The sequence below is a fragment of the Pongo abelii genome, chromosome 16, assembly GCF_028885655.2.
Source record: "Pongo abelii isolate AG06213 chromosome 16, NHGRI_mPonAbe1-v2.0_pri, whole genome shotgun sequence".
Taxonomy (NCBI): Eukaryota; Metazoa; Chordata; class Mammalia; order Primates; family Hominidae; genus Pongo; species Pongo abelii.
This window is the reverse complement of record NC_072001.2, coordinates 14063081-14080290: the sequence shown is the minus strand read 5'-3', so window position 1 is coordinate 14080290 and position 17210 is coordinate 14063081. Positions and strand designations below refer to the sequence as shown.

The 17210-nt window shown below is 46.8% G+C and overlaps 2 protein-coding genes across 18 annotated transcripts in view; one reads left to right on the top strand and one right to left on the bottom strand.

Moving 5' to 3' along the window:
- LOC103889753 (E3 ubiquitin-protein ligase HERC2-like) overlaps positions 1 to 17210 on the top strand; it is an 81553-nt gene that overhangs the window by 29940 nt on the left and 34403 nt on the right. For 14 of the 17 annotated variants that reach the window (XR_010137277.1, XR_010137282.1, XR_010137279.1 and 11 more), the window contains one exon: positions 6493 to 6627. Coding sequence is in view for 2 of the 17 variants with exons in the window: in XM_063716342.1 (XP_063572412.1) it covers positions 6493 to 6627 (135 nt within the window). In the remaining 15 variants the exon portion in view is untranslated. Of the gene's footprint in view, positions 1 to 6492; positions 6628 to 8615; positions 8707 to 14648; positions 14720 to 14819; positions 17099 to 17210 lie in introns of those variants that run through there. The other 3 variants (XR_010137292.1, XR_010137290.1, XR_010137291.1) reach the window with 3 other exon arrangements.
- On the bottom strand, positions 9634 to 16643 carry LOC100432540 (golgin subfamily A member 6-like protein 7). The gene is made up of 8 exons (XM_054531969.2): positions 16504 to 16643; positions 14843 to 14971; positions 13678 to 13728; positions 13496 to 13589; positions 13307 to 13413; positions 11973 to 12031; positions 11503 to 11644; positions 9634 to 11205 (listed from the first exon to the last, which is right to left on the bottom strand). Exons 1-8 carry the CDS (start codon positions 16585 to 16587, stop codon positions 10048 to 10050), a joined length of 1824 nt encoding a protein of 607 aa, XP_054387944.1. The 5' UTR covers positions 16588 to 16643; the 3' UTR covers positions 9634 to 10047.

Below are 17210 nucleotides of genomic sequence, written 5' to 3'. Positions count from 1 at the left end.
ACCTACCCTGAGATGGCTGCATAATTGATCTTTCCTCCCTCTTTTCAGATGTTTACCTTATCTTATGTAAAATGAAGATTTACTGAGCACTAATTAGAGCTTCCTAAGAATGTAACCACCCCTTCACTGCCTGCTCCCCCTCCCTTTCTTCTCTCCTGCCTGCTTTCTCCCTTTACATGCTGAGTTCCCAAAACCCTCTTTGGAAAGCACAGGTCACAGGCGTTTCTGTGGCTTGTGTGTTTTTTCCGGGGGTGTCGTCAAATTGTGGCTCCACAAAGCTCTATTGATGGAGGCACTTGCCTCAGTCGGTCACTCATTTTTTGACTAACAGATATAAATACAGTTACCCCTGTTTTTATTTACTTAGTCTTTGCTTTGTCAGTCTTTGACTGTCAATTTTTCTTTTTTAAAAATGAATTTTCTTGTGTATAGTTAAGGCTTACAACATGATGTTACAGGTTATATATAGATTGTAAAAAGATTCCTATACTGAAAGAAATTAACACACCAGTCATTTCACATAGTTCTCCATTTCCTTGTTGCTTTTGTGGCAAGAGCAGTTGAAATCTACTCACTGAGCATGAATTTCACATACAGAACAATTTTGTTCCCTGCAGTCCTCATGTCATACATTACATCTCTAGACTTGTTCATCCTTCATACCTGCTACTTTGTATCCTTTGTCCTCCATGTCCCCAATTCCTCCCCTCCCCTACCTCCCCTGGTAGACAATGTTTTACTCTCTATCCCTGTAGGTTTATTTATTTACATTTTTACATCCCACATATAAATGAGTTTATACAATATTTGATTTTCTGTGTATGCTTTATTTCACTAAGCATGACGTCCTCCAGCCTCATCCATCTTGCAGCAAACGGCAAGACCTTGTTTGTTTTCCTGGCTGAATAATATTCCATTGTGTATGTGTGCCACAGACTCTTTATCCATTTATCCATTGATGGACACTTAGATTGTTTCCATATCTTGGCTATTGTGATTAAGGCTGCAGTGAACATGAGAATACAGGTATCTTTACAAAGTAATGATTTCATTTCCTTTAGCTGTATGCCCAGAAGAGGGATTGCTGAGTCATATGGTAGTTCTATTTTTAATTTCTGTAGAAATCTTCATACTCTTTTCCAGAATGGCTGTATCAATCTACATTCTCATCCATAGTATGCAAAAGTTCCGATTTCTCCGCACTCTTGCCAACATTTATCTTTTGACTTTTTGATAATGGTCATAAGGGGTGTGAGGGGGTATCTCAGTGGGTTTGATTTGCATTTCCCTAATGATCTGCAATGCGGAACACCTTTCAGATACCCACTTCCTATTTTCATGTCTTCTTTAAAGAAAGGTCTCTTCAAGTTTTTTTTTTAAACATTTTAAAAATTGGGTTGTTTTGAGTTGTATCAATTATTTATATATTTTGGATTTTTTTTGAGACAGGGTCTTGCTCTGTTATGCAGACTGGAGTACAGTGGCACAGTCACAGCTTACTTGACCTTCTGGGCTGAAACACTCTCCCATCTCAGCCTCCCAAGTAGCTGTGACTACAGACGCACACCACCATGCCTGGCTAATTTTTAAATGTTGTGTTGAGACGGTCTCACTATGTTGCCAGGCCTGGACTCAAACTCCTGGGCTCAAGTGATCCTCCCACCTCAGCTTCTGAAAGTGCTGGGATTAAGGAGTGAGCCACTGCACCTGGCTAAATGTTGGATATTTCCTCCTAATTGGCTGAGTGCAGTGGCTCACACTTGTAATCCCAGCACTTTGGGAGGCCGAGGCGCTTGGATCACTTGCAGTCAGGCGTTGGAGACAAGCCTGGCTAATATGGTGAAACCCCATAATGGAGTTTTGGTTTCTTTAACTGGGAAATGAGGATCATGACCATCCCTGCCAAGCAGGAGAGGTGATAGGCTGATGTGTATTGTGAGTCCCAAGATGGTGAAACCCGGTTTCTACTAAAAATACAAAAATTAGCCAGGCATGGTGGTGGGCATCTATAATCCCAGCTACTTGGGAGGCTGAGGCAGGAGAATTGCTTGAACCTGGGAGGTGGAGATTGCAGTGAGCCGAGATTGCACCATTGTACTCCAGCCTAGGCAACAGAGCAAGACTTCATCTCAAAAAAAAAAAAAAAATTCACTTCAATAAATGGTGAGACCAGCTTTGCAAAGATGATAACGGTGAGAGAAGTCTAGCATGGCTGACTCCATCTTTCTTCCAGTCTCACGGGCCTGCTGTCTTTGCTCATTCCTGGGCATAGGCCAAATCAACCATGGGAGAAATTTAGTTCATAGTCTAACGTTGCCATTTCCAGTCCTCGGTGGTCCCTTCTTTCCAATCTACGCTTAGTTATCAATTTTTTTACTCTGCTTTAAAATGTATGTATTTTTTTTGAATCCCAGCTACTCGGGAGACTGAGGCAGGAGAATCGCTTGAACCTGGGAGCTGGAGGTTGCAGTGAGCCAAGATCGCGCCATTGCACTCCAGCCTGGGCAACAGAATGAAACTCTGTCTCAAAATACTGTTTTTTTTTTACTATGTCTAATGATGTTCTATAGAAGAAAGAGATGTAGCATGTGGTCACGTTGCTGTCTTGACAGTGGAATTTTTGTTGTTGCTGTTTTCTGTTTTGAGACGGAGTCTTGCTTTTGTGGCCTAGGCTGGAGTGCGGTGGCGCCTTCTTGGCTCACTGCAACTTCCACCTGGGTTCAAGTGATTCTCCCACCTCAGTCTCCTGAGTACCTGGGATTACAGGTGCACGCCAGCACACCCGGCTAATTTTTGAATTTTTAGTAGAGATGAGGTTTCACCATGTTGGTCAGGCTGGTCTCGAACTCCTGACCTCGTGATCCACCCACCTCAGTCTCCCAAAGTGCTGGGATTATAGGCATGAGCCACATTTTTAGTAGAGATGGGGTATCACTGTGTTGGCCAGGCTGCTCTGGAACTCCTGACCTCAAGTGATCCTCTCACCTCGGCCTCCCAAAGTGCTAGGATTACAGATGTGAGCTACCACGCCTAGCCGTATTTTGTATTTTTAGTAGAGATGGGGTTTTGCTGTGTAGGCCAGGCTGGTCTTGATCTCCTGGGTGCAAGTGATCCTCCCACATTGGCCTCTCAAAGTGCTGGGATTACAGGCGTGAGCCACCACACCTGGCCAATGGGAGGTCTCGCTTCCCTTCTCTCCAGCATTCCATAAGCAATGTGTCTGGGCAGTATGTGTTCGATTTTCTCTGTGTCTACTTTGAAGTGTACAGTAGTGAAAGGAAGAGTGGACAACTTTGAAGCTGATGTGGTGTGGTCTTGGAGCTGGTGGTGCTAATTACTCTTGGTTGTTTTCATACCCTCCAGTGACTTCATCCTGCTTTTGCTGTTGTAAAATGTTGTAATTTATGCTCCTGAGAATAACTCTTCAGGTGTACTTAGGGTTCTTGTCTGCTTCCTGGTGACTGTCGAAGCTTTTCATCTTGAAGAAGGGAGATGAGCAGTGTTCCAGTGTACTGAGTTTAAAATTAAGAATGTTGCATTTTTTTAACGTGTAAAATTTATAGCCAGATGTAGGGTAGGGGTGGCCTACTTTCTTTAAAGGGTGAGATAGTAAATATTTTAAGGTCTCAATGGACCCTATGGTCTCTGTCATAGCCATGGGACCTTGCAGCTGTAGTGCCAAAGTAGCCACAGACAATACTGCGTCAGCGGGCAGGGGACGTTCATTCTGTAAAGTTTACTTATGGACACCAAAAGATGAAGTCCTCAGAATGTTTGCAAGTCACAAAATACTGTTTTTCTTTTGATTATTTTTCAATTATTAAAAAATATAAAATACAGTGGCCGGGCGTGGTGGCTCACACCTGTAATCCCAGCACTTTTAGAGGCCAAGGCAGGCGGATCACCTGAGGTCAGGAGTTCAAGACCAGCCCGGCCAACATGCTGAAACCCCATCTCCACTCAAAACAAAAAATTAGTCGGCCATGGTGATGCACGCCTGTAATCGCAGCTCCTCGGAGGCTGAGGCACGAGAATCACTTGAACCTGGGAGAATCGCTTGAACCTGGAAGGCACAGGTTGTGGTGAGCCAAGACTGTCTCAAAAGAACAACAAAAGTAAAATACTTTCTCTGCTTTCAGACCATACACAAAGAGGCTGTGGGCTGGGTTTGGCCCCTGGGCTGTGGTTTGTGACCACACACACACACACACACACACGTAGGGCAGAGTGTGGCATTTAGAGCCAGCACCTGTGTTCTCACCTGAGCTGTGTTTCTGGCTGGGTTCTACTCTGTATTCTGTGATCCGAGGTGTCTACCTTGGTAAACTGGAGACAACAAAGCCTGCCTCCTTCAAGGTTGTTTGTAAAGATTTAAAAGGGTAATGTATTGTTGTTAGGCCAGAGGCTTTGCATAGTACATGTTGGGTTATTTTCACTTTTTGTTTTGTTTTTTTTTTTTTTGAGATGGAGTCTTGCTCTGTTGTATAGGCTGGAGTCCAGTGGCAAGATGCCAGCTCACTGCAACCTCTGACTCCCAGGTTCAAGCAATTCTCCTGCCTCAGCCTCTCGAACTGCTGGGATTACAGGTGGCTGCCACCATGCCGGGCCAATTTTGATATTTTTAGTAGAGATCAGGTTTCACCATGTTGGCCAGGCCGGTCTCAAACTCCTGACCTCAAGTGATGCGCCCACCTCGGCCTCCCAACGTGGTGGAATTACAGGCATGAGCCACCGCATCTGGCCCATTTTCACTTTCCATTAGCTGCTTTTTTCCCCCATTTATTTCCTACCTTCCTGTGTATGATTTCTGAATTAAATGTATTTCATGTCTTAACCTTCTGAATTGTTTGTTCTCTCATTTTCCATGTTGTTAAGGAAAATAAGAGGCTAAGTGAGACTTATTAAATGTGCATGTAGTTTCTCAGATCAAGATAAATGCTCACCTGTTGCAGAACGGGACTCTGCTCTTGCTTCACCCAGGATGCGTTTCCTAGTTCCTTCCTAGAGTGGGGCCACACCCTACTCCAGCCCTCCAGACCCAGCTCCCTGCTCTGACATGATTCCACCAGACTATTCCAGCTGTCCTCCCTGGACCTAGATATTTTCCTTTTTTTTTTTTTTTTTTTCTGAAAGGCAGTCTCACTCGGTGGTCCAGGCTGGAGTGCAATGGCCTGATCTCAGCTCACTGCAACCTCCGCCTTCCAGGTTCAAGCCATTCTCATGCCTCAGCCTCCCAAGTACCTGGGATTACAGGCATGTGCCACCAAGCCTGAGTAATTTTTGTGTTTTTAGTAGAGACAGGGTTTCACCATGTTGGCCAGGCTGGTCTCGAACTCCTGACCTTGTGAATTGCCCGCCTCGGCCTCCCAAAGTGCTGGGATTACAGGTGTGAGCCACTGCACCCAGCCAACATTTTTTTAACTAAAAAACTTATATGAAATTTATTTTATTGTGGTATGTAGTTCAGTAAATTTTGACTTCTATAGATTCATGTAACCCCCATCATCATCAGGATGGAGAAGTTTCATCACCCTGAAAGCTCTCTTGTGCTGCTCCTTTTTATCACGTGTTCCCTGGCCTCGTACCCTGGCAACCACTGATCTGTTCTCCATCAGTATAGAGTATTCTTTTTGAGAATGTCATGTGAGTGGAACCATATTTTAAGTAACGTTTTGAAACCATCTTCATTTACTCCCAGTTATATGTTTGAGGTTTATCTGCTGTTCTGTGTATTGATAGTTCTTTTTATTGCTGACTAGTATCTGGTCATGTGCATGTACAACATGGTGTTTATCCATTCTGCTACTGTGGGACCTTGTGGTTGTTTCCATTTTTCTTTCCCAATTGTAATCCTGCTGTGAGCATTTGTGTACAGATTTTGTGTGAATATAGTTTCCATTTCCCTAGGATAAAGACCTAGTAGTGTGAAAGTTGGGTCATGTGCTGAACTGTTTTCCAAAGTGGCTGTTTTAGTTTGCCTTCCCACTGGCAATCTGTCACGTTTCTGTTGCTCTGTGTCTTTGTTAGCACTTGGTGTTCTCAGTGTTTTTTAGTTGAGCCATTCTAACAAGTCTAGTGGGATCTCGTTGTGGTTTTAATTGCACTTCCATAATGGCTAACGATGCTGAATATCATGTTCTTCTTTGCCACTCTTGTATCCTCTGTGAAGTTTCTGTTCAGATCTTTTGCACAGAAAAACTTGTATCATGGAACCAGTAAAATAACCAAGGAGAGGTTGATTAAAGTTCTGTTTATAACCCTAGAAGATTCCTGCCCTAGGGATATGGGATGGCTGAACATAGGACGCTGACACTGGACAGATGAAGTAGCAGTTTATTAGTCACACATGCTCACAGCCCTGGGGGTGGGGGACACCGCATGCCATTCAGTTAACGATGTGTGTTGTAACTTTTCGGGGAGGGACATTTGCAGAGACTAACGGTATGACATTCTGAAAAGCAGTTACAGATTAAAAAATCTTTAATTCTGCAGATGATAGTGTCGAACCAAGTGGAACAAAGAAAGAAGATCTGAATGACAAAAAGAAAAAAGATGAAGAAGAAACTCCTGCACCTGTATATAGGGCCAAGTCAATTCTGGACAGCTGGGTATGGGGCAAGCAACCAGGTAATCTTCTGAGTTTTGGCACTTTGAAAAGCTTGATCTGATGCTCCTTTTCTAAATGACTTGGATGGATTATTTGTATTTTTTCATAACAATTTAAAAAATGTAATTAAAAAAATTTACATATTGTGGTAAAATATACATACCATAAAACTTGCCGTTTTAATCATTTTTATGTGTACAGTTCATTGGCATTAAGTATATTCACATTATTGCCCAGCCATCACCACCATCCATCTCTACAACTTTTGCCTTTTCTCTGACTGAAACTCCGTATCCATGAAACACTAACTCCTTGTGTCCCCAAGCAACCACCATTCTACTTTTGTCTCAGAATTTGACTATTCAAGGTGTCTCCTATAAGGGGAGTCATGCGGTATTTGTCCTTTTGTGACTGGGTTATTGAACTTCTTAGGTGTTTGGGGTTCATCCACATGCATCAGAATTTTCTTTTAAAGGCTCAATACTAGTCCATTATATATGTAAGCCACATGTTATCCCTTCATCAGTGGGCAATCAGGTTGCTTTCGTCTCTTGACTGTTGTAATGCTGCTATGAACATTGGTTTACAAGTGTCTTGAGTGTCTGCTTTTCATTCTTTGTGTCTATACCTAGGAGTGGAATTGGTCAATAATGTGGAATGCTTACATGTTTATTTATTTTTTTTGAGACAGCGTCTCGCTCTGTTGCCCAGGCTTGAGTGCAGTGGCGCCATCTCAGCTCACAGCAAGCTCCGCCTCTCAGGTTCATGCCATTTTCCTGTCTCAGCCTCCAGAGTAGCTGGGACTACAGGCGCCCCCCACCATGCCTGGCTAACTTTTTTGTATTTTTAGTAGAGACGGTTTCACCGTGTTAGCCAGGATGGTCTCGATCTCCTGACCTCGTGATCCACCCACCTCAGCCTCCCAAATTGCTGGGATTACAGGTGTGAGCCACCATGCCTGGCCAATAATGTGGTAGTTTTATGTTTAACTTATTATTGTTGTTTTTGAGGTTGGGTCTCACTCTGTTGCTCAGGCTGGAATGCATTGACGTAATCATAGCTCATTGCAGCCTTGAACTCCTGGGCTCAAGTGACCTTCTTCCCTCAGCCTCTCAAGTAGCTAGGACTAGAGGTGCAGGGAATTTCTCATCTTCTCTCTACTGCCTCTGAGTTGGAGATATCAGAGGGAGCCATGGCCCACTGTAAAGTAACACAATGTCCCCACCCACAGGGTTAGAACCCCTCTTCTGGAGGCAGCTCTGAGGGGAGCAGTCACATGTGGAGAGTGCAGGGCTCTGTGTCCAGATGGGGGAAGGGGGTTACCAAGGGGGTTGACCCCCCTCTGGCCAGGTGGCTGCCTTCTGACACACCAGTCTGTCTCTCTAGCACAGTGGCCCCCACACACCCAGCCTGTCAAACCTACAGCCCTCAAGAAGACTTTGGCCAAATCCATGAGCTGCTCCCTCTGTTAAGAAGGAAGCACAGCTGAAGCATGAGGAGGGCGGTAGAGCGTGTATGCTCTGGCCCATCTCCCCACAGTCTGACCAGAAGGAAGGGTCCTTTCAGCCAGGCTTGCCCAGGCTGGGGTTGGAGTGTCAGTATCAAGCCAACGTCTTCTTGCTTAATGGGTGAGCCCAGCTGCTCCCGTGCAGCTGCCACCATAGTGAGGGTGAACCAGCAGGAGGCTCCGCAGCACTTTCAGGCTCAAGCTGCCTGGTGAGATCTACTCTGTGGGCTCTGTAGGCTGGTAGAGGCTTCCAGGAGGAGGAGGGGATGCAGCCATCAGTCCCCACTCCTGGGAGCCGTATTTCTGAAAGCTTGGGTATACAGTAAATATTAGGCTGTGGGCTGGTTTATCTATGGATTTCATGTGGGAGGGTTATAGGTACAAGCAGTTTAAAGATGGAGATTTTGAGAGAGCAGGCAGGGATTTAGTGCTGGGTAAGGCAAGCAGTCTTGTCAAAGTAGCTCTTTTGGGGAGGCCAGAATCCTGTACCAATGTCCTCAGCAGGTTCATCAGCTGCTGGGGGAGTGCCGGACAGGATGAAAGCACAGGAGAACTTTCTGGATGATAGAAATGTTCCATATCTTCAAAGGAGGTGGGTTACATGGGTAATACATTTGTTAAAAGTCATCAAAATGTAAACCAGATCTGTGCATTTCACGGAATATAAATTATACCTCAAATCAGAAACATTTTTAAAAAGACAGATGGGCTGGATGCAGTGGCACACGCCTGTAATCCCAGCACTTGGGGAGGCTGAGGTGGGTAGATCACCTGAGTCAGGAGCTCGAGACCAGCCTGGACAACATAGTGAAATCCCGTCTCTACTAAAAATATAAAAATTAGCCAGGGGTGGTGGCACATGTGCGTAATCCCAGCTACTTGGGAGGCTGAGGCAGGAGAATTGCTTGAACCCAGGAGGCGGAGGTTACAGTAAGCAGAGATTACACCACTGCACTAGAGCCTGGGCAACAGAGCGAGACCCCATCTCAAAAAAAAAAAAAAAAGGTTTTCAACATTCATTAAAGGCAGAATAGCTTGTTATAGATTAGCCTCCCCACAGGAACAGTTAGAAAAACTGGACAAAAATGTGTCCCCCCTCACCATCAAAAACAATTGTTGGAAGATAATTGGAGACCTCAGCCAGGACTTGAGTGACCAGGCCTAGGAGGTGACCCTGACAGTCTGTAGTGCTTTCCCCCATTTGGTGATTGGTCAACAGTGGAGGGCTAAGAGGCTAAGAAACTGAGTATGAAGTGATAGTTAAGAGGCTGGAGAGCCTAGCTGAATGTTTGGCACTCTCACAGGGCTGAAATGACATAATGAGAATTTGGGTCCCAGTAAGGAGATGGGACCTTGGTGGGGATCCTGGAAGGGCCACCCCTAAGAATCCAAAAGAATAAAAAATAGACCAGCTGTCACAAAAACTAAAACCTGCTTTGAGCCAGCTTAGTCCCAAACTAGATGAAGGTGATCTGCTTGAACGCCAATTGTGTGCCATAAAGTCAAAGTCAATACTCTCTGGAGGCAGATAAAAGTTTACTAGGCATGCCATAAGACAAGACAACACAAGACTAAATGAGAAAGACCAAGAAAAAAAAAATAGAAACATACATAGATATTAGAGTCCTCAAGTAGATTTTTTTTTTTTTTTTTTTTTTTTTTTGAGGTGGGAGTTTCACTCTGTCAGCCAGAGAGGAGTGCAGTGGTGTGATCTCGGCTCACTGCAACCTCAGCCTCCCACGTAGCTGGGATTGGTGATCCCCCCGCCTAGGCCTCCCAAAGTGCTGTGATTACAGGTGCAGGCCACCGTGCCCGGCCAGTATTTTGCCACAATTTAAAATAAATTTTCTTTTTTCAAGTTTGTTCTCAGACGATATTCACAAGGTCACGTGGCGGCTTACACTTCTGTAGGCCTTGTTGACAGTGCCGGCTTTTAGATACTGATGATCTTCATCTTTCTCTTGTCTCCTCGGTAGAAGAATGGGATGCAGGAGGTGCTGCCTAAGACTGGGCGCTCCTGGGCATTCTTCCTTCCACCAAGCAGCTGCATGATCTGCTCTGCAGTGCAGTTGTCATCAGGAGAACCCTCCGTGGCCTCTCGTGCAGGCTTCACGCTGCCAGGGTGGCTCGTATCATACAGATCTTCGGAGGGAGGGAGGCAGGGCTCTGAGCACCGCTCCTCCTGCATCTTCTGCTCTCCTGTCCTCTCCTTCTCCCACATCTTCTCCACCTGCCCCCGCGTCTTCTCCTCCACCTGCCCCCTCATCTTCTCCTCCTCCTCCTGCATCTTCTCATCCTGATCCCACAGCCTCTCCTCCTTAAATCGCAGCCTCTCGTCCTGCTCCCTCATCTGCTCCTCCTGCATCCGCATTTGCTCCTCCAGCTCACACATCTGCTCCTCCTGCTTCCGCATCTGCTCCTGCTTCCGCATCTGCTCCTCCTTCTCCTGCATCTGCTCCTCCTGCTTCCGCATCTGCTCCTCCTGCTCCTGCATCTGTTCCTCCTGCTTCTGCATCTGCTTATCCTGCTCCCGCATCTGCTCCTCCTGCTTCCGCATCCGCTCCTCCTGCTTCCGCATCTGCTCCTCCTGCTTCCGCATCTGCTCCTCCTGCTTCCGCATCTCCTCCTCCTGCTTCCGCATCTGCCCCTCCAGGTCGCGCATATGCTCCTCCTGCTTCATCATCTGCTCCTCCTGCTTCCGCATCTCCTCCTCCTGCTTCCGCATCTGCCCCTCCAGGTCACACATATGCTCCTCCTGCTTCATCATCTGCTTCTCCTGCTCCCACATCTGTTCCTCCTGCTTCATCATCTGCTCCTCCTTCTTCTGCATCTCCTCCACCTGCTTCCGCATCTGCCCCTCCAGGTCGCACATATGCTCCTCCTGCTTCCGCATCTGCTTATCCTGCTCCCACATCTGCTCCTCCTGCTTCCGCATCTGCTCCTTCAGCTCGCGCAGCTCCTTCTCCTGCTTCCGCAGCCTCTGCTCCTGTCTCCACATCTTCTCCTCCTGCTTCCGTAGCTTCTCCTTCTGATCCCGTAGCTCCTCCTCCTGATTCCGCATCTTCTCCTCCTGCAAAGTGTTGGTTTGAACCTCAAAAGGAAATAGACTCATAAGCTAGGTATATAAATGTAATCTATAAAATAACGGTTTTAGTCTATGATTCTTTAAAAAGAAATTTTAAGCCCTAACCCTGAGGTTTTCTGATTTCCCAGGCATGGTCCCAATTTGTAGATTTTTAGCACACTCTAGAGGATTCTATGGCGGGACCAGAACAAGGACCCAAATTTTCCAGCTCTTGGCTGGAGCCTCCCCATACCCTGCATGATCCCTAGACCATGGTCCCAGCTGGATGGGGCTCCCACACCCCCCGGGGCTGCCGCTGGTCACCTGTGGCAGCAGGATTTTGCCCGTCTCCAGTTTCCTTTTTAGCTCCTTGATGTGGAGCTGGATCTCAGACTTTTCAGTTTCTACGAGTCGAAGTTTTTCTTGTAGTTCGGCATTTTTCTCCTTCAGCTCCTCATTGGTTATGCTATGGCAGGAGGCAATAGAGAAAGGAATGAACGAAGAACAGAAAGGACCGCTTTGGTGATCGACCCTCTACCCTCACCCCACAACCACAGAACCGTGGCACTAGAAGGGACCCAGGAATTAAAAGTCCCAGGTGGCAGGCCAGAGAGAAGACATGAGTTGCCTGAGGCTACCCCATGAGTCAGTGGCACAGCCGGCACTGGAGCTTCCCTGTGCACACATGCAAACCTGTATGACCCCCTGCCATGCTCACCTGTACCCCCCACCTCCCAGCACACCACCCATGCTAAGGGCTCTCAGACCTCCCATCCCCCCTTCCCCTATCCTACGTGTTCCTGTACAGCTCCAGACTCAAAGCGTCCCTCTCCTTTGTTAACTCCTTGATATACTGCAAATAGAGAAAGGTCAAGTCAGGATACAGCAGGCAGAGGAGCAGCTGACCGACCAGTGATGACAGCTACAGTGACTACTCCACAGTAACACTTGCTCCCTCTCAATCCCACCTGACATGTTCTCAAGGCATTTCCAAGTCCATGGTATAATTTTTTTTTCTTTTTCTTTTTTTTTTTTTTTGAGATGGAGTTTCGTTCTTGTTGCCCAGGCTGGAGTGCAATGGCGCAATCTCACCGCACGGCAACCTCTGCCTCCTGGGTTCAAGTGATTCTTCTCCTCAGCCTTCTATGTAGCTGGGATTACAGGCATGTGCCACCACACCTGGCTCTCACTTGTTTTTCAAAGAACTCAGTAAGGGTGGAAGGGACAGGGAAAAAGACTGAATTGTTAGCTGGCTAACAGGGGCCCAGAGAGATGAGAAAATTTTACTATTACTGTATACAGCATTATTACAGTAATGCTGCTATTGCTATTATTACTACCACTGTTGGAAACTTTATTGAGTGCTTCACCAGGCCCTAAGCTAACAATCCCATTTAATCCTCACCACCACCATAGGAGACAGTTATCATTATCACCTCTATTGTGTAGATGAAAAACATGGGGTATTAAAGGTTAAGTGCTTGCCTAAGATCACTTAGAGCTGGGATTTCAACACCCAGGTATATCTGATTCTCTAAACCCATTCTTTTGGTGGGGGTAGGGGCACAGATAAGGAGGAGGAAATTAATCCTTTGTTGATTTTTGAAAGAACGATACATTGGCATAGTCCAAACCTCAGAAGGTACAGAAGGGAAATATCTCCCCCCAATACTGTTCCTCTCGCCTGAGTTTTTTATGAATCCTTACAAACATGTTTTATGTATATTACCATAATACGTACACACACAGAGACACACACACACATGTACATGTGTTCCCTCTCTCTACACAAATGGTAACATACTAAAGATACTCTTCTGTACCTTCATGGTACAAGTACCCTAATCCCCACCAAGGATTTGACCAAGGGCACAGCCAAGTATGGGCAGGGTGGGCACTTGGCCTCGGAGCTCTGTGTCCAGTGCTCGCTCCCCACAGTGCCCCGCAACTCACTCACAGCAGCTGACCCAGCCCCAACCTGCCTCTAACAACCACATACAAAAGCAGCAAGAAATGGCCCATGCTGTCTTCTGGGCAGGACACTGCATCCTGCAGAAGGGACCTTTAGGCTCATTCCTCCATCTGTGAAGCTGGGCTCCCAGGGGACCGGGTAGATGGTTGGACTCACACTGTCCGCCTTCTTGTGCTGTGTGGACACAGCAGAGAGAGCCCGCTGTAACTCTCTTGCAAAGTTCCAGGAATGATGCAGGCATCCTGCCAGATCCTTGGATTCTTCTGGAATGAGAGAGTTTGAGATGCAGCCCAAAGGCCTGTGAAAATGCCAGGTTGAAGGAAGATGGGGTGCCCAGATTCCCACCTTCAAATTTCCTAGCAGCATCCTGGCTGTAATAGAGCGCTGTCTCCAGTTCAGTTTTCTGACACATAAGGATTCGTATGGTATGATCCTGGGCCTTTGGGAGAAAAGACAAGCAAGTGCTGAAAGAGAAGCAAAGAAACCTTCTCCAGATGACAGGAGGGAACTTCACACCCTCCACTCACCTCTAGCTGCCTCCTTAGGGCTTGCTGATATTGGTGGCTTTCCTGCTTTTCCTATAGGAAGAGGAAGACAGAGCTCTTACTAGAGGGCGGCAGAGATGGCACAGCAAGAGACATGCCCCCAGAATGGCACCACTGCCCCAGGACAGGCCCACCCATGGGACCAGGTTATCAGGGACCCTGTGGGGATGGGGTGGAATCTGGGAGGTGAGCCTTCCTCCCCGTACTGGGAGTAGGCAAGACGAGACTGGGGCCTCTACATCTGAGTGCCCCCGAAACCCAGCAGTCATGTCGTGAGCAAAGAAAGAAACCATGTTACTTCTTTCAGCTGAGCTCGGTTCTGTTGTTTCTGTGGGGAGAGTCAAAGGAAGGTGACTGAGGGTAGCCCCTCGATTCTATTCCCCAGGCCAGGAAGCGGTAGGCAGGGGTCAGGAATGGATTTTAAGGGCAAAGTTCTTAGACCCAATGGGAACACGAACTGATCAACTCTCCTTAATGCCCAAAGAAAAAGGATTTGAGTCTTTATTGGTTTTTGCCCACAGCCACAATACTGAAAGTCTGAAACTAGATTCTCCAGAAAAGACAGTAACAGAAACCTTCAGACATGGAATGTGAGAAAAGCCCACCCTTCTGCTAGCTTGTGATTTAGAAAGATGTGTTCATTCAACAAGCATTGAGCAAGCACATAGGGGCCAGGGACAGTTCTTCCCAGCTGGGATATAGGACGGAAAAGCCAGACAGGAGCCCTTGGCCCCAAGGTTTCCATTCTAGTGAATCTTTAAATCCCAGAGTCTCAGAGCAAACAGAAACCTCTAATACTCTAACTCTACCTCCTCAGGAAATGGAAGCCCAAAGAGGAGAGGAGTTTACAGCAGGCCCTGGACTAGAGATTAACACAACAACAACAACAACAACAACAAATCTGATTTAAGCTTCACACATGTAAGTAAAACATTATCACCCCTATTTTACAGATGTGAAAAGAGAGGTCCAAAGAACTCAAGCAATTTGCCATAAATCGTGTCCCTCGCAGATGGAGAGAGAGGTAGGATTCAAACCCAGAATTCTTAACCAGTACCCAGCAGTTCTTCCTTCCACAATCTCAACAGTTACCCTCAACTTCCCCTTGTGCCCCTTGTCCTCAGGAGACCAGCCAGCCACGACTCACATCCTCAGGTGAATGGTAACCACCAGAAGTGGTTTTCTCAGGGTTAGTGCCATTATTTATTTTCTTCTGTTTGCTGTCGGTTGCTCCGGTACCAGCACCAGCACTGTTCCACTGATGATCATCTGTAAACTGTGGAAAAGAGGAGCAGTGATACTCATGAGAACTACAAGCTCCTACAGTCACTTTACAGTTTATACAAAATACTCTTATAGACTATCTGATTTAATGCCACCGACAACTGTACAAGGTGTTGTTGCAATCACTTAGTGACTGAGAGAGATTGATACCATGGCTAAAAGAAAGGCAATAATGGAACCGAAACTCATTCTTCTGCCTCCGAGCTCTGGGATTTTGCCACAAATCCGCAGCTGCCAGGGACCAAAACCAGAGGCAGAGGTAGAAAAGTAAAAGTCACGTATCCTCAGGGCAGAAGGCAGCCTTTCTGTTAAATCTGGGAATTGAACAGAAAGAGGACAACCCAAGCTTCATTTTGGAGAGAAGTCTGCTAGTCTCTTAGAAATATATGTGTGACTGTCATCCCTAAGAACATTAATGTTTTGTCTCTCTCAAGAGAATCAAGGGAAAGTGATGCTTCAGAAAGCTGCCCCATATGTATCCTGTGGCACTGAAAGTACCCCAGGTTGAGATGAGATGAGGAAGATTCAAGTTGTCAAGTTCAGTTTCCCAAGGTCTCTTCCACAGAAGATGAGCAAATCTCACTTCAAAGATCACTGACTGATGGGCACTCTGGTGCCAGAACCATGGAGAATTCAAATATGAGGTGGAGAACTTAGGAAAAACTGTTGAAGTCTCTCTGGAGAGTAGAAGCCTGGGAGAAAACCAAACCAAACCCGTCCTCCCATTGCCACCCAGAGACACTGTCAACATTTTGAGTTCACAAGGGAGGTGTAGGCTTTTCAAACAGTCAACTTCTGTGTTAAGGGAGTAAGGCAGCCTGAAACTTCTTGATCCTAGGTCACATGGTCCCCACTCCCCTTCCAGATGGAAATTTGTGCTGCAACCAGCGTAACCAGAAACGGGGTGAGAACACTTAGGGGATGGGTCCTAAGATCAAAGGCCAGTCTTGCAGCAGTAATGACAGTTCCTAGAGGGACTGTGCCATCAGTACATTCCACTCCTCCGTGGGGTGGTGGGGGACGGGTGACATCAGTGCTATGCCCAAGTTGCCTCTTTGAGATTGGGTTGGGGTTCGCAGGGTTGGGACCCAGGTACTTGGAGACATGAGCCCAAACAGCCCAAGGAGGTCAGCCATGGGGCAGCGGTAGGCAAGGGCAGAGTATGGAGCGGGGAGCCCCAGGAGTCACCTGCCCAAAGTCACCCTGGGGTGACTGGTGAGGGCAGGTGCTGGGGCATCCAGTTCCTTGGAAACATGAACCTGAAGGACCCAGGGAGGTCAGTTTTCAGGCAAGAGGAGGTGAGGGCAGAGTACAGAGCAGGGAGTCCCTTGAGTCACCCGCTCAAAGTCAGGTGAGGGCAGGGGTTGGGGCTGACACAAGATTTTGGTTGAGGGAGCCCAGAGGCATTGGGGGGGCCCAGCCTGGTGTACCTCTGGAGTGACACGGACTCTGACAGCTGTTCTGCCATCAGAGGGGGCCTGGGGTTGGGTTGGGGTTGGGGTCCCGCAATCCTATGCATTTTACCTTTTCCTTGGCCTCAGGCAATTTGCTCTGTTGGTTTTTTTCTGACATCATGGGGAGGGGAGGGAGGTGGGGTTGGGGCCACATTGGCGTGATCCAGGCAAAGGCAGTGATATGCCTCCAGTCACGTACCACGCAGCTATGTGACTGAGCCACAGGAGGCGTCACCAGGGTCACACTAGAATGCAGAATAGGGGTGTGGCCTTAATGCTCCAAGCCCATTGGTCAATGAGAAAGATGAAAGGGAAAGGAGGCGGGGTCAAGCAGCCACGTGTCACGAAGGTCCTGTGATGTCACAAGGAAAGGCGCCCATGCAACTGCTGTCCCCACCCACTCTAGGAGAGGGGTGGGGCTGGCTTTCACTTTCTGAGCTTTAAAACTTTATCACCTTAATTGAGGTACAAATCCTATTATAATGGAAAATTTACAGCATGCTTGATGATTAATAAAGCTGACTATATTATCCAACATTCCAATAAGGTAAAATAATCACAATAATTTCTCTTTTTTGGAAAAAGTTTCTCTTATTCTCCTACATTATTAAGGGTTTTTTTTTTTTTTTTTTTGAAACTAGAGACATGTCTAATATATTTAAAAACACGGTGGTGTGATCTCGGCTCGCTGCAACCTCCACCTACCAGCCTCCTGCCTTGGCCTCTTAAAGTGCTAAGATTACAGCCTCTGCCCCGCCGCCACCCTGTCTAGGAAGT